The sequence below is a fragment of the Haliaeetus albicilla genome, chromosome 14, assembly GCF_947461875.1.
Source record: "Haliaeetus albicilla chromosome 14, bHalAlb1.1, whole genome shotgun sequence".
NCBI classification, from domain to species: Eukaryota; Metazoa; Chordata; class Aves; order Accipitriformes; family Accipitridae; genus Haliaeetus; species Haliaeetus albicilla.
Window position 1 is genome coordinate 2,264,959 of NC_091496.1, and position 16,517 is coordinate 2,281,475.

The window sequence follows — 16,517 nt, forward strand, 5'->3', positions numbered from 1 at the left end:
GGCAGCTGTTAATCCTAACAGTTCTAGCATGGCTTGGGCCCAAATAGTACACGCAGCAACCAAATTACAGTAAAAGCAGCACAAGAGGGAAAGGTTTCTGTTACAATAGACAGTTACTGTAAGCAGTCTGAGCAGGTTTTTTGGGGGAGAAGATTTTACAGTGAAAGCTCTGTGGAGTAGAACGGGAAACAAGAATCATTATAACTTTCAGAGTTCAGTTTGCTGTACATGACACTACCTCCCCCCCCCCCCCCCCCCCAAAAAAAAAAACCCTGGTATTTTAGAAGTAGCACAGTGGTTATCACCTCAGAGTATTTCATGAATGTAGTTGCCTGTTTAGATTCACTAGCTGAGTAACAATGGCTGCCAAGTAAATTTCTTCACTGAACAAAGCTTTTAGTTAAGCTTTGCGTTTTTACATACCACAACTGCTCCAGAAATTCTGTAGAATTATATCTGGATTTAAAAGCAGAAGTCTCTGAATTTGTAGCCTATCTTGGAGGCTGAAACATGGAAGATTGTCACATCTAAATGACTACAAAGCTATATTTGCATGCAGTTTTTTATTTCTTTATTTAGAAAAATTCCAGAATGATATGATGTTTACATACCTTTTCTTCCACTGAAATCTTCTTGAGGTCCAGTTCTGTTAGTTGGAGCACCATGAAAATCACCAAGAGCCAATAATCTCTTTGTTCCTGAAGGACAAATTTTCCACTTTGACATACTTAACTTCATCAATCTAATATTGAACTTCAATTGGTTGAAGTTAAATTGGCCTTAATACATCGCAACACAAAAAGCTTTTTACTCTGAAGGATGTCAATACACTGTACAAATTGACCCCCCACCATAAGCTTAGCTTCTGCAATAAAAGCTAAGAGTTGTTCAAAAGTCTGCAATACATTGTTCAAAAGGTCAGGATGGGAATTTAAAAATCACCACCACACCCACTAGAACACAAAGAAAGGCTGCTGGAGAACCAAAAGCATTTTCTATACTGGGATTATGTAATAAACTATGGTTAATACTTCTAACCTTTGTAGTACTGTAGGAACTTCAAAAGATAATTTGCATTATAAATTTGCCATCATATATGCTTTTAAGTCTGAGACAATAAAAAAGAATAATTAAAAATCAAATTAAAAAGTTGACACTTGCAAGTTCATGAAGCTTCTTAGTTCTAAAACCAGTAAGGTCCTGTTAAAAACCACTGAAATTCAGAGAGCTGTCTTAAGATGATTGCTGCATGTATAAGTTATTAAAACAGCAATTGAAAGGAATAGTATCAGGCGTTGCTTAGGGGAAGGACATCTAAACAGAAAAAGGCTTTCAGATTACAGGGAACCAGTGGACAGCCTATTTTGGGTATCTTTCCACACTAATTTCATTGTGTGCCACAACGGACCATTCTCACAAAAGCCAATACAAAACTGGCAATTACAGGAAGGAGAAGTTAAACCCTGAACGTTTTTCTTCTCTTTGACATTGGAAATCACTGTAAAATTCATACAGAATTTAGAAAACACAAAAGTCAGAATAGAATTATCTTTAATCACTCAGGACAAATTACAAATGCAGAGTCAAAGTCAGAATTTCTGATATTTTACCAATCTTGTTGTTTATAAAATGGAAGTTTAATTCATTAATTGAGGAATATTATGGGAGCCATAAATGAGAACTGAGTAAATCCTAAAGAAGAAAAGAGACACATGATTTTAAAAGGGGTACTATTAAGTTCCTTTGAGCTTTTCCTAGGAACAATCAGGTACAGACCTTCAAAGCAAACAAAAAGGGAACCTTCTCCGGAACAAAAATCATGGCATACTGTGAGTACAAACATATAAATGGATTTACAAATGGAAATAAAAAAATTAATGGATTTACTATGTGGATATTAAATATCATGATTCATATGCAGCTTTGCTTCAGAAAAAGTTCCCAGACAAAGTTGGGTAACCATGCCGGGGAAACCATCATTCATTATTTCTTGTACTTGTTCCCTGAAATGGCCTGGCCACTCTCAGAGATAGAAACTGGGGCTAAATGGATTCTGGTGTGATCCAAAACAGCAGTTCTAGGTTCTTATTTTTGGCTTCCTCTTTAGTTCTTTCTTACCTGTACAGGATTTTTTAAAAGATTTAAAACTCTGAGGAGAGGCAGATCTTCAATATATTCAAGTTCACGCAGCTCAGCAATCTAATTAGTGACAGAAACAGAGCATAAATCAGCAGCAACAGAATCCATGAAAACTATGGGGGAAAAAAAAAGTATTTTAATCCTTGCTCTTAAAATCTGGACATAAAAAAAATTCATTATACTCACAAAATGGGTATACATGTTAACTGCATTCAATAAGGCACTTCTAGTGACAAAAGGCAGACAACTTGGATGTTAGCTGGAGAAGCAGTATAATACAGACAGCAATTTCAAACCACCTGCGTTTTTCCAGTTCTTTCAAATGTCAAGCCCTAACGCATTTAGCTTTTATGTGGCTGATGTGCTTAAGTGAGGCAATTCTGCAGTTATATTTGCACTTCAGTTGACTAGCAAAAAAAATTCCTTCTAAAATGAGTTTCTTTTCACTGGAGCTCAAGTTCATCCTACCTAACTTGCAGCACTTGACTGAGAAGCATCAGCATAGTTGTCCTTGGCTGTCTGTGTCCAGAGGGTAATGCATCATTCCACTTAAGGTCTCATCTATCCACAAAGGAAACCTGGGCTGGCTGCACTCAGGTACAACAGATTAGCATTAGAAGTTATGTGGGATTAATCGAAGTTTGTGTGCCCAAAACAAAGTCACACTAAAGGCACTCATGCTAGACCCTGAGTGAACAGTTGTAAGGCTCTCAACTAAACCAAAATGGGTCAAATGGAATTCACGGTGCCTCATTTTAGCCATCTGTTAAGTTAGCCCAAATCAGTTGCTTAACCTCACGTTATAATCAGTGGAGAGAGGCAGTTCCAGAGGTCACCAGATCCATGGTAGGCTGGGATGAATTGCCTTGTAAGGATACCTGGTTTTCCTCCACTGCTGAAAGACTGAACCTAGAAGACTTCAGATTCTATCCCTAACATACTCAGCTTATGTAAAGTGTCTAAAAGCATAAACCTCAACCATCGCCTACCCAATATTCATTTTGAGATAACAAAAAGCCCAGCACGGAACAGTTTTGACGAAGTTAAATGTCATTTGGGTGGATTTCCTAAATAAATCATAGAATGCCAGTCATCAACATTTGAAAATCACTGAACATGCATATGAGACACACGGTTTGCAGATAAACCTATCATGCCCATTTTTAAAAAATCAAGCATTTAAGATCCTTCTGGGTGGTAGTGGGCTGAAGTAACTCAAATCTTTCTGTGTTAATTAATTAAAATTCTCTTTAAATTATTCTTCAGAAGGAAATGTTCAAAAAATGGTGACTCATTAAACAGTTTCAATAACATCATTAAAAGAGGCAAATTTTGATGAGGTAAAATTAATAGCTTTTGCGTGCCATAAAGAACAGTGGAAACTATATGAGGCAATGAAAATGGTGTTATTAATGCTAATAGCAACCATACTATTAGTTAGTTTCCTGTCTTGTGCAATTGATGTACCTTTAAATGTCAACCTGAACACAGTGTGAGAAAAAGAATTCGTAGTGTCTTGAATTAAATCCTGTAAATGTACCTCGCAAGTGGGGAAAAATGAGAGAAAATGTTCAATTCCTGGTTTATATTTTTATTTCTTATTTTCTTAGATTTTTTTTTCACATGCAGATCTGTCTTTGTTGTCAAAATGATTCATGAATTGACAGTCTTTTCAGTTAAGGACCCTGCAAGATCAATATCAAAAGTATTATGTATATATGGATTGGGTTTCAAAATTCAAATACAAATGAGTTGGATTGTATCATTGTACTTCCAGTGAAAACTCTGCTGCATAACAAAAGCCACTTATAACAGAGTACATGCAGTTCTGACTTACAGGGAGTTTCCAGCTGAGAGCTTAGAAGAATCTGTGGTCATAAAATCAGGCTGAGAGATATTAGCAAACCCTCCTGAGGCCTGGCAGTAGAAAAGCTGTGATGTAAGTAAAGATCCTCAAGGATAATCAAGCTGGAAAAGCTGCATACTCATCCTTATCTTATCCACTCAAGGGAGCACTGTTAGTTCTTTATGTACATGAGCACTAAATACTACAGAAGTGATACCTACAAAAAGATAAACCCACCTAGAGATATTAAATAAGGCCTGAGGAGTACACTATCAATCAACATGTGAAACAGTACTGGAATGAAACACCAAACGAAAAGACGTCATCTTTTCTAATATTCATTTCTTGTAGTGTTGTAAGGTTTTCTGATTAAGCTTTAAAGGGATTGAAATATAGAAAAAAAAAATTACCCAATCTTAGAAAAAGCTGAGATCAATATTAAGTATGCTACCTGGTTATCCTCTAGGTTAATCATCTCTAGTAGATCATGTTTCTCCAAGCCTTCTAGACTAGTTATTTTATTGCCAGATAGGTCCAGCTTCTGTAGAGTTTTCAAGCTGTCCAATCCAGTTATCTTCTCAATCTGATTAGAGCTCTAAGAAGAAACGAAAGCATATAAACTGTTGATAAAGTTCTACAGATGGAAAACAACATTCCTGAGGAAGAACAGAGTTCACTTTATTATTGAGAAACCTATTACAAATAGGCCTTTTATGCATTAGCCCCATCTTCATCTTGAGATGACATATTACAGCTTTCCATACTGCTCAAGGAAAAAAGAATCAACTATCTTCTGATTAACTAATCTTCAACTCACCTTGAATAAGTGAGTGACAACAGCAATAAAAAGAGCTCTAGCATTCTTTTAAAGCTGATACTGGCTAAAGGATATTCTTGTCACTATCCAACTTAAAATTTAGAAAATAGATATGCACATAAAAGTATAGAATATATATACATAAATACATAGAATTTCCCTCTGTAATCATGGTTATATTTACACTTATGATTACAGAATAAATAATGAAAATATTAAGGTAGAACAATACAGTACTGTCTTCTTTGGACTACAGGCAGTCTATAAAAACATCTCTAAGATACACAAGTTTATCTTAATGCATACTAAGTGAAGGCAGACTTTATTTACTGTCAGTGACAGAAATATTAAAAAAAAAAACCAACAAACCCACCTTACTGGAAGTTCATCTAGACTCTAACACAAGAAATGACTCAAGCTTTTGAGGACTCATAAACAACTATCATGGTTTTACATTCCTTCCAAACAAGGTAAAAGATAGAAGACCTATATTTATCACTGGACACCAGATGGCTTCATTTCTCAGGGCCTCACAAATCATATACTTGTTTCTGCTATGAACTCCAAATAGGTATAACATGCTAGGTTCTGTACTCATCTTTGTCCCAGTGGCCACATGTACCCAGATGGCCTCTCAACATGATTCTTTCTGTATAACCTTGCAAGTTATATTTTTCCATCAGCATCACCTTGTGCTGAAAGTTTGGATGCCTCATATTCTATTAATAAATATTTAGGAACTATTGAAATAAATAAGCCAGCTGACTCTAATGTTAATCCAGTTGTCTGTCCTTGACATTTTTCCTGACTTTTAAATGTTTAATTAGGTTATTAATAGCATGGAGGCTCTCTCTTCTCTTCCTGTTCTTCGTCAGACCTCTGTTTAATAGGATACAGCTCAGAGCTCTAGTTGCAAAATGCCATGCAAGAGGTGCACATAAAATTCTATGAACAAAAGGGATTTGTGTAGAGATCCTTTTTTGTAAAGCATAAAATTCCTAAGAGACCAGTTCATTAGAGCTGCACTTCTTATTTTTTGCAAACATAAGCAGAATAAAGGCTTTTTGGTATAGCTAGGCAGTATTTACAGTTTTTGAAGCCTTTCTTCCAAACTTCAGACCTTACAACTCTTTCAACCTAAAAAGCTCAAGGGAAAATGGAAAAGAAATCTGAATCAATGGGAAGAGAGGGGATGACTGCTCCCATGAAAAAAGAACTGCATTTTATTCTAATTAGTAAAAGAAAATGCTATGCTAAAATCTGTCTATTTACATAATTTCCACATGACTATCTACTTTGCTAATTAAAAAAGACAAGCAGTTGTATAAATAATCATATCAGTATGTAAGAACCAAAACTGAAGAACATGTTCATATTAATAAGGCTTAGCTGTTAACACAACCTCCAAAACATTTTACAGAGCAGATAACCATTACTAACAGAATTATTATTAGGCCTTTTAACAGATGAGGAAATCAGTGCACACAATGGTTGAGCGACTTATTGTAGTTCTCCCTGAAGAAAGTATTTAGAGAAAAGATCTTCCTGTCAGCTTAGATTGTCATTCTCCTATAGTTCATTTCAGAACTTTTAGACATGATTTTGCCAATCTGAGTTAATCTTATCCACTAAAAATGAGACAAAATTCAGTTTTATTGCCACTAAGGGCATAACTGAAAGCTACTGAAGGCATTATATATCTGAAATATATTAAAAATATGTTACTGAACACTATTTGAATATATTATTCAAAACATACTACTCTCCACTTTTAAATGTGAATACGTTTCCTGAATATCAAAGCAGCAATAAGTACAAGGGCCAATGAGGCCTTGATGGGTACAGACCTTAGTTACTCTTTTCTATATCAATTTCTACAGAACAGAAGAAAAATCTTTAAAATTTTAAAAGGATTGGAAAAGAATATTTCTATTCCTCAAAAGGGATCCATTTGCTTTATGTAAAATATTTATGTAGGTTCTTAAAACTAATGTAGCAAATATGAGCATATTTCTATGTATAATTTTTTGGTACTTATTTTTTAAATCCCATTAAATACTTTTAAAGTTGTTACTATTACAAAGTAAAACCTATTAAGAAGTAGCCTGTTGTATTTTATAGCAACTGAATTCATTAAAAATAGTTTTTGCTTGTGTTTCTGTGCAACCTCTATATTGATGGCTCTTCCTATTAAGCATCTCAAAATTATTTAGAAGAAAGTGTTGGTATTATTAAGGACATTCTACAAACATGGAACTGAGGTACACTGAAATAAATGCCTTCCCCAAGGCCTGTAAAAGAGCAAGATGCATGCAAACAAGTGTAGGCATTGACAGACAGAGGTCTATATTTGGGCTAGTTATCCTTGACTGTCTTCATAACCAACAGAGAGAAGCAGGCACTTCCAAGGACTGATGCATCTTGTGTTAATGTAGACATCAGCAGCTGGATCAGAATAATGAAGTATTTTAAGTGTCCATTTCTCTCCACTGGCTTTTGAGGCAGCAGAGAACAACTAGCTCAGGTGCATCTGTCTGCAGAAATGTGGAGGCAGGTAAGTTAAAGCCCACTGAAGCATCTAGAAATATAACCTAGAAATGTATTTAAACAAATATACCCTAGATATCTTAATGCAAAGCTGGCAATATAAAGCTTCCAATCTCATTACAAGATCCTTAAAAAATTAAACAAAGATCCTTTAATAATATATCAGATTTGCATACTAAACTCGACTTGTTTTCTAAAATGAATGCAGGCTTCTTAGTCCTCACTTTTCCATCTCCTGTCCTAGCTCACTGCTACCATGAACACAAGTTTATGAGGAAACGTGCTTTAAAAAAAAATAATTCACCGTTTGTATTGTGGGACTTGCACAGTGAGTAACTTCTTACACATCACCTAAGCAACAACAAAACCTACCCAGAGCAAATGCAAAATATCTTTGGACAAATTCAAAACCCAGCTGGACAAGGCCCTGAGCAACCTCCACTGAAGATGGCTCTGCTTTGAGCAGGAAGCTGGATCAGATGACCTTTACAGCTCCCTTCTAACCTGTATCATTCTATGATCCCGTATTATATAAAAAAATTTGTCCAGTATTACAAATATCTCTGAAAATTGTTATGTAATTATCTTCCCAGTTATTAAGGCATTAATATATTGATAAAAGACAGACAGGAAAACAACTAGAATTACTTCTTACCAGATTGAGTATTCTGATAGGTAAGTTCTCGAGGCCACTGATTGCAATGAGTCTGTTGTGTGACAAACTAAGATGAGTCAGACTGTGACACTTCTCTAGTCCTCTTATCTCCTCTATGTTATTATCTATACAGATGGGTTTGCATTTAAGGAAAATAACTGAACACAAAACCTTAGCAATAATTAGTTGCTTAAATTAGCCAGTGCAGCTGAATGTTATGCTGTGGGGAGCTGGACATTAAATGCCTCATGCTAAGGAGTTTTAAATCCCAGCTACTCACACACAACCTTATTCTGGAACTTACTGCCTCCTTGTTTGACTGATAAAACTTTTTGTAGGGCAGCAGGACAAGCGACACTGATCTAGCTAGAAATATCCTCCCCTCCTTTTTAGAGGGGTTTTTAACTCTGATTGTTTCTGTGACCTGGTTTACGATGCGGCCCTTTCAAGCTGGCGTAACTGGGCTGATGGCAAATCAAGAAAGTAGTGAAAATGAGGGAACAGGAGTGTGGGGAAGAAACTACTTCTGCCAGCATCTTGCAAAACTATGCTGTAAATCTCTGGTCTTCTTATTAGATGCACATATATAGGCTAAAACATAGGGGTATTTATGTCTTTGACTTTAACTGAACACCAGTCATGTTAGGTCAGCTGTAGAATACAGGCACATGGCTGATTCATCAGAGGCAGGTGTGATCTTTTTATGTTTACAGAGTACTTAACTCAACATGGCTCCAAACTGACCTTGACGTCCAAGCATCGTACACAAATTATTCAAGTCATAACAGACAATAACACTATATGGAGCTATTTCACTCTAAATTATACCTGTTCTATACTGGCCATCTGTCCTGAAAGGGAAAGTGTATTTTAAATTAACATTAAAATCAAAAGCAGCAGTACAAGTAGTTAGGATTCCTCTCGGCAAACTTCAGCATTAACATAACTACCCAGATTCCTTAAACAAAGCATGTTTCCTTTGACAACAAGCCATCTCAGATTGCTCTCTTACAATGGGATGAACAACAGAGGTACCTAACTCTCTATCTCTGCACCGTACTGAAATCAGATAACTCTGATCCAGGCATCTAATTGTTTGGTGACTGAAGTTAGGCAAGAAGAACTGCACTCATATTATAAGTGTCCAAGCTAGAACTAGTTACACAAAACCCCAAGAAATGTAACTGAAAAAAAATAGCCACAACATGCAGGACACAAGAGAATGAAGTCTGCCTGCAAAGAGGGGCAAGTGAATTTTCATTCATGTTTCTAGTCTTACTAGGCAGTGGACAAATTAGCAGGATTTTCTCTCAGTCTGAATGATATCGTAACCAAACAAAATGTAAGCTTAGCCAGGGACAACAGAATACTCTTTAACAGCTGTGACCTGACCCTGTTTTTTCCTAACTGCATTCCTACATAGGGACTTAACTGCATGCTACCTAAGTTCTACACTCACAGGCCTAGATGGGGAAGGTGAGGAGAAATGAGCTAGTAAGCACAGATTTATCTTTTTGTAGGACCTCACACTAGGTTGTCTCTGTTATTTTAGAAAAGAAACCAAAACCATCCACAGGCACTGACATTTGACAGATATTGATTTGCATACAAAAATGGGACTGCTTCTCTTTCAACTGAGGAGGCAAAGTTTTGGCGAGGAAAAAATACTGTTTAAGCCATCGGCATCAATATGAGGCAGCAAATTGCTCAGCACTAAAAACTAGTACAATCAGTTTTAGTCTTTTAATGACTCGGTATAATGCTTTGTCAGATATTATTGCCCAAGCTGTCTCCCTTTCTGGTTTGGGCAGTTTCCTCCTTGAAAACTCATTTATAAACCTGTCAGGTGTGCTTTTGTGTGCACCTGTCAGAAAAAAGTTACCATGACCCTACCATCTGCATCATTATTCACTTAAATATGGTAAGAAATGCTTAGTTACTGTCAACAAGAAATGCATGCCAAACATTTCTGCTACTGCATGATATTTAATATAGTATTTTCATTTACAATTATAAAGAACAGCTTGTTTTGTCTGCCATGTCTGCAGCAAGGAGTACTTGACATGGGTTAGGAACAGTGCCACTTTGCTATTCTAAATTCTGCGATCATTTTCCTCTATTTCAGAGGGTCCTGTTGCAACTGTATGCATGAAACAGTTTTTCTCTCCATTTCAATGGCGTCTTCATTGACAAATGAAGAAATTGAACACAGCACGCTGCTGCATTGAAACCAAATGAAAAAATACTGATTCAGATCCACAATACAAATCTCTGATCTTCTTTCCTTTTCATTTTGCTGTATGGTTTTTGCTCTACAATGGAAAATTAGAATCGCAAAGGGATAGTGTCTTAATGCCATTTTCTGACAAGAATCGTGTCACCTGCACACCTTGTAAAATGTGTGAATAATGTAACCTGGACACCCTGCAAATGCTTTATCTACTCCTACATGAAAAAGGTATTGTATTAGTATCATTTGGTAATGGGCTACTTCGAGGACAAGAGGCAGAGGAAAAACTGCAACAGCCTGCTGTCTTCTCCTTTTCAAAGAGCAGAAAATCAAGATGCAATTTATGAAGCAAAGAATAAAGCTTCATGAGCCCTCGGGAAGCAATTGTAAGTAAGGCAGCATGTGAACATGAAACTCCAGAAGACCTTTCAGAAAAGCATAGGAGAATCTTTAGGGAGACTAAGAGTACTATGGACAGCCTTGTAAAAGTAAGCAATGAAGAAATTTAACCTGCAGGTTCATGTTCATCTGATTTTTGTCAGAACAGTGTTTCTAATCCCACAAACTGGGTACCACAGTGAGACTGTGGAAGGTGGGTAGAAGAACACCTTCACTCTGTGAACGTCCCTCAGCAAACTCCAGGAAGTTTTCTCCCACTTAAAGATTCTCTTCATTGTCATTAAATGGCCTTGTCCTCCACAGAGCCTCTGCAGTCCCTGCGTAATTAGCTACATCTAAGATTAAACAACACGCATGTTTTTCATTTAAGGGAGCTTAGTGTTCCAAGCTGACTTCCTATTAACCTTTTGTATATAAAAATACTGGGGTTATTTATTACCTCTGCCATGGAAAGACAGTGTGACATGTCACTTTTTCAGTTTTACATGATGCAAAGTGGAGGTTTTTGTGTTCCTCCAGCAGGCTAATACCTTACATGTATACACAAACAATTTTAACACCATGCATGCTTAAGTAAGATCAGTTTCACCACCAGAATTACAATGTTTAATCTTGCTTCTAAAGACAAAATTGACATGAAGGAAAAATGCAAAGAAAACATGTATCTATTTGAACCAAACAGCTGTTCAGAAAGCAAACAAGCAACTTTTCTCCCATTCAAGTTTCCATAAAGGATACAATCCAGCAGGAGTATAGTAAGTGACTGGTATGCTGACAAATCTTGCATTTTAGGTATTTGATTGAATGAAAAATCTACTTCCTAAAGAAAAAAGGAGACAGAAAGTTAGTTTTATTTCTTCAGCACTTACAGCTGTCTTGTGAAACTAATGGCTGTTACATTAAACTTGCGATCACGGGTGTGGAAGAAATAAGAAGATCATTAATATTAATATTGGGACATAAACAGAAAGGCTTTTTTTTATGACACATAGAATTCACATTTCGGGAACTTCCAAAACTATAATTTCTTCCAACAACATTATCATTAATGGTCCTGTAATTATTCATACATATTAAAAAACTAACAGAGAAGACAGAGAAACACATAGAGGTCGTATTTCAAAACAACCTCCTGCTTTTTGTAACCCAAAGTGGGCTACAGGAAAACAACAGCAAAGGGAAGACTAGCACACAGCCACACTTTAAGTACATGTTTCACAATAACGATTAGCACCAGTCAATCTGAAAGGCAGTGTCGTGGTTTAACCGCAGCAGGTAACTAAGCACCACGCAGCTGCTCGTTCACTCCCCTCCCCACAAAATGGGATGGGTGAGCGGAGCTCAAGGAAAAAGGTAGAATTCGTGGGTTGACATAAGAACAGTTTAATAGGACAGAAAGGAAGAAACTAATAATGATAGTAATAACAATAATAAAATGACATTAAGAATAATAAAAGGATTGGAATATACAAAACAAGTGACACGCAATGCAATTGCTCACCATTCGCTGACCGACACCCAGTTAGTTCCCAAGCAGCGATCCCTCCCTGCCCAACTCCCCCCAGTTTAGATACTGGGCATGATGTCACATGGTATGGAATACCCCTTTGGCCAGTTTGGGTCAGCTGTCCTGGCTGTGTCCCCTCCCAGTGTCTTGTGCCCCTCCAGCCTTCTTGCTGGCTGGGCATGAGAAGCTGAAAAATCCTTGACTTAGTCTAAACAGTACTCAGCAACAACTGAAAACATCAGTGTGTTATCCACATTATTCTCATGTTAAATCCAAAACATAACACTATACCAGCTACTAGAAAAAAAATTAACTCTATCCCAGCTGAAACCAGGACAGGAACTGATCCCACTAAAGGTCTGATGAATGCAACAAGCAAGGAAGAAATTCTGGCTACATTTACTTCTGCCTAGAACAGTTAGCTGTCCGATACACCTTCCCATGGCACGCAAGTGTTCAGAGCGTGAAAGAAAGTAAAAGACTGAAATGTGCAGTGTAAAATGCCCAAACATTTGGAAAAGCTCTTAAAATGTCAAATGAGGTAAGAAAGAAGAATAAGACAGGCATAAAAATTCGCTTTTGCACATGTCCGAATACAATGTCTAAATTAAATTTAGAAAATAGTTTTGAGTTTAAACCTATAAAATGCAGTTTTTGCAACTTACCTTGAGATTTTTAGGTGGTTTAAAAATGAAATATGTAGTCAATTCATTGTTGGAAGCATTCAGTTCTAGTAAGTGAGGCATATGACTGATACAAGAAAGATCTAGTAACAAAACAAAACGTCAAATCCTGTACATGAACGCATACATAAACACAGAGATCATCATGTCAAAATTTGGTAATTATGTCCAATAGCAATCAAGAATCAATTTGTAGTTACACATTCAGAAAGCGATGTTATAAATGCAGAAATCAGATATATTAACAACGTCTACTAGAAAAAAGATGGTTTCTAAACCATGAAGAATAAATATTCAAGTTCTACAGCAAATTTCCATTATGTCAACTGATTTGTCTATAAGCCAGAATATAGTTTTATATTCTAGCTACCTCTAGAAAGACAGAGAGACTACCTCTGTCCTAAGTTATTAATTAGTGGAGAAAAGTATTTAGGCCACTACTGAAGACTAAATGACTAGTTGCTATGGAAAAGTCCCTGCTCTGTTCAGACATAGCCTTCACAGACAAACAGTAACAATGAGCACAGAGAAGCGCCATCTTACAAAAGTGCTGCTATTTTTCGACTCCAGCACCTCAAGTGAAATGAACTTCAAAGAAATAATGCAACAGGTTTCCCACCACAGCTTATTTCTTTTGATGCTAAATTAAAAAATGCATTGGGGAGTGCGAGGGAGAGGGAAGCAGTAGAAGATGATGGAGTTTACCCCAGTCTCCATTTGTTACCTCTCTAAATCTGACATATAATTTTTTACATTTTGTCACCAATGGGAAACCTTGACAAAGGAAAGCCCAAGGCTGGGAAAAACGTACCAGACATAACTTTGAATATTATGACATCTGCATATGTAAAATCTCAACCTTAACCTTGTATTGGCATGCTTGCTTACATTTTATCTTTGGATAATAAACTGGACAATAATCTCAATGTTCCCACTGATAAACATATGCTGGTGCAGCTGTCTGAATGGTCCATACATCATTCTCAAGAAGATCTAGCCATCGCCTCATTCTGTAGAGCTGGAGTAGTTACACCATTAAAATGTAGACCAGGCTTTGTGATACTAAAGCTATACGGTACAGTGCATTTCTCATCTTAAATGATTTCACAACCCAAGAATTTACTAGTGTATTTACTACATACCATTAATTTTATTATATGAAAGTTCCAGCTTCTGTAGGTGAACGTATCTGGAGAGAATGTTAATGTCACTTAACTCACGACCCTGGAAAAATAAAGCACAGAGACTTTAATAACTAGCTGTATAACCTCAGCCACTCTTCCAAGAGCTACACAGTAGCAGAAGACATTGAAGAGATGCCCCAAGGTCCCTCCAGTTGATGCATCAGAACAGGGTGACATACACAGAAAGTCATGTTAGACCTGCAGACCAGCCACATATGGAGAAAATGTCCAAAGAAAACTTTAAAACACAACCAGGACAGATAGCTGTAGCTAGGAAAAATGCCAGAAAAACAAGGCTGCACAGAAAAGGGAGTGGCAGCAAGTAATCTTTAAAAAAACCATAAACATTTTCACTTTCTGAAGGGACAAGAAACACAGCATTCTCAGATATTTAGCATGTTCCTCTATTTTTTCTCCACCTGACTGAAGCAAGAAGATATGTTTTTCACACCCAAAAACTGGGTAAGGAAAAATCTTACTGCTGCTGCTACTAAGTGAAAAAACCGATACCAATATGGCAGTTGTCAGCAGGAGCCATGCCGTGTCTTGTCAAAAGTCCCATGTACATGAAATGGCATTGACAGGTAGAGACAAAAATCTGCCTCTTGATATTTTTTTACTAGACCAACTATTTGCTGTTAAAAAGAATAAATCTTTGAGCACAGAAGCACTTCACAATGATGTTCTTTGCTTATACTTACTGAAAGCGACAGATTAAGATAAACGTATTCAACACCAGGGGCTGAACGCCCCAGCTTGTGGAGACCCTCAGCCACAGTGTCTTCATCCAACACTCCATCAAACTGACCCTACAAAATACCAGAAAGAGGGGGCAGGGAGAGGAATGGATTAAGGGGAGATTTATGAAACTAAATTCCACACTCGGTACAATCTGGGGGCTGCTTGGGATGCAGTCGGGACCAGAGTTTAATAAAAGTCCTCAATCAAATGCTGCTTTCAGTGCTCCATCACCTTACTAAGGCACTACACATTAGGAAAAATGATAAATGCAGCCCTCAAAACAGATAAATAGAAACATGTCACATACTAGTTCTACACATTTAAAAAGGTTCAACAGTTTTTTGTTGGGATTTTTTTTTACCTTCTGGTTTAAATGCACAGCTCTAAACAGGACCTGTTTCTAGAGATGTTGAGCCATGAAACTCACATTGATTATGGATGTTAACATCTTAGCAAATCAGCACTAACATAACCCCAGTGTTGCACCCCAATATGCACATTATTGGAGGCCCTTTAAATTTGTTCAGCATGAGCAGCTAGTGCTACTCTTCAGAGAACAATCTTTGCCAAAGAGGGTGCTTGACAGATGGCACTAATGAACCACTGCATAGGTTTAATGAGAAAATAAGCCATTGGCTTGTGAAATTCCTATAAGCTTGGAGAAGTCACACAACAATTGCTAATCTAGGGACCAAGATAAATAATGTTACAAATGGTAATCATCTAAATTTTAGCACCTACATGTTATAGCAATGGAGACTATGGATGCATTTCCACTAGGTAAAAAATATGAGGTGATAATGCTGTGGCAGTGCATACTTTAGAGCCCAGCAGAGCAGGCAGAACAAATTCACTTGGGTCCAGGGGCTTACTGAATCTCAGGTCTGGGCATATAAACAGGAAACGAGTTTAATTTGGCAATCCATATGCCAGCTTATCCTTAGTCTTTATATAGCAAGGAGAAAGGGGCAATCCAAAACTAACCTGGACACGACAGGGATGGAAGGGAGCTTAAAAAAAGGCAGAAATGAGGGGTGAGGGGAAACAAACCAAACCAGCTTTTCCCCTTTTGGGGAGAAAGGATAAATCACCACCTGGTGCCCTCATCGACTCTCCCTTCTTTCCCCCACAACTACACTGAGTGATGAGGAGAGGAAAGGGCTTTTCCCTTAAAAGCACACCCCTCCCCAAATAGCTGGGGGGCACTGAACTGAACCTCTGTGCGCCGTGACTCCTCTTCGTCATCGGCCTCCTGCTTGTCCTCTTGGCGAGGCAGGCTGAGCTGTGGCTGCCGCAGGCTTGGCCCGTCCTGGGGCAGCTCCCCGGGGATCCCCTGGGAGAGGTGCTGCGGGGGCCCAGGAGAAGGGGGAAGCGGCTTGCTGAGGCCGCCCTGTCCCTGCTTCTCCTCGCACCCCGCCATGAGCTGTAATGAGAAGCGAGGATGCGGAGGGAGCTGCGCTACCGGTGCGTTCGCACTCGACCACCACCCCATCACCCCTCAGGACGAGCCGCCGCCATCTTGTTGGCTCTCCTGTTGTCGTGGAGACGGGAGAAGCGCCACACCCCCTGCGGGGAAGGGGATTCGCGCCAGCCAGCCAATAGAAAAGCGGCGGGCGGCGCGGTGCAGGATGGGAGTTGTAGTTCCCTGCGCGGGGCTCTCTCGCAGTGGGCGCCGGGCCGCAGAGCATGCTGGGAGTTGTAGTCCGCCTGACTGGCGGTCTCCTCAGCCGGTGCCCTCCCGCCTCACAGAGATGCTTGTGTGACTGAAG

At 38.2% G+C, this 16,517-nt stretch overlaps 1 protein-coding gene across 5 annotated transcripts in view; it reads right to left on the reverse strand.

Annotated features, from left to right (window-relative positions):
- Positions 1-16,302, reverse strand: part of LRGUK (leucine rich repeats and guanylate kinase domain containing) — a 53,756-nt gene extending 37,454 nt beyond the window's left edge. For 2 of the 5 annotated variants that reach the window (XM_069801530.1, XM_069801529.1), the window contains exons 1-9: positions 15,965-16,301; positions 14,709-14,816; positions 13,966-14,047; positions 12,806-12,906; positions 11,372-11,453; positions 8,005-8,129; positions 4,437-4,580; positions 2,119-2,199; positions 612-698 (exon numbers count right to left, since the gene is read on the reverse strand). In XM_069801530.1, the coding sequence (XP_069657631.1) occupies positions 612-698; positions 2,119-2,199; positions 4,437-4,580; positions 8,005-8,129; positions 11,372-11,453; positions 12,806-12,906; positions 13,966-14,047; positions 14,709-14,816; positions 15,965-16,240 (1,086 nt within the window). In that variant the 5' untranslated portion in view covers positions 16,241-16,301. Of the gene's footprint in view, positions 1-611; positions 699-2,118; positions 2,200-4,436; positions 4,581-8,004; positions 8,130-11,371; positions 11,454-12,805; positions 12,907-13,965; positions 14,048-14,708; positions 14,817-15,959 lie in introns of all 5 variants that reach the window. The other 3 variants (XM_069801528.1, XM_069801533.1, XM_069801531.1) reach the window with 3 other exon arrangements.
- Between the last annotated feature and the right edge of the window lie 215 nt (positions 16,303-16,517).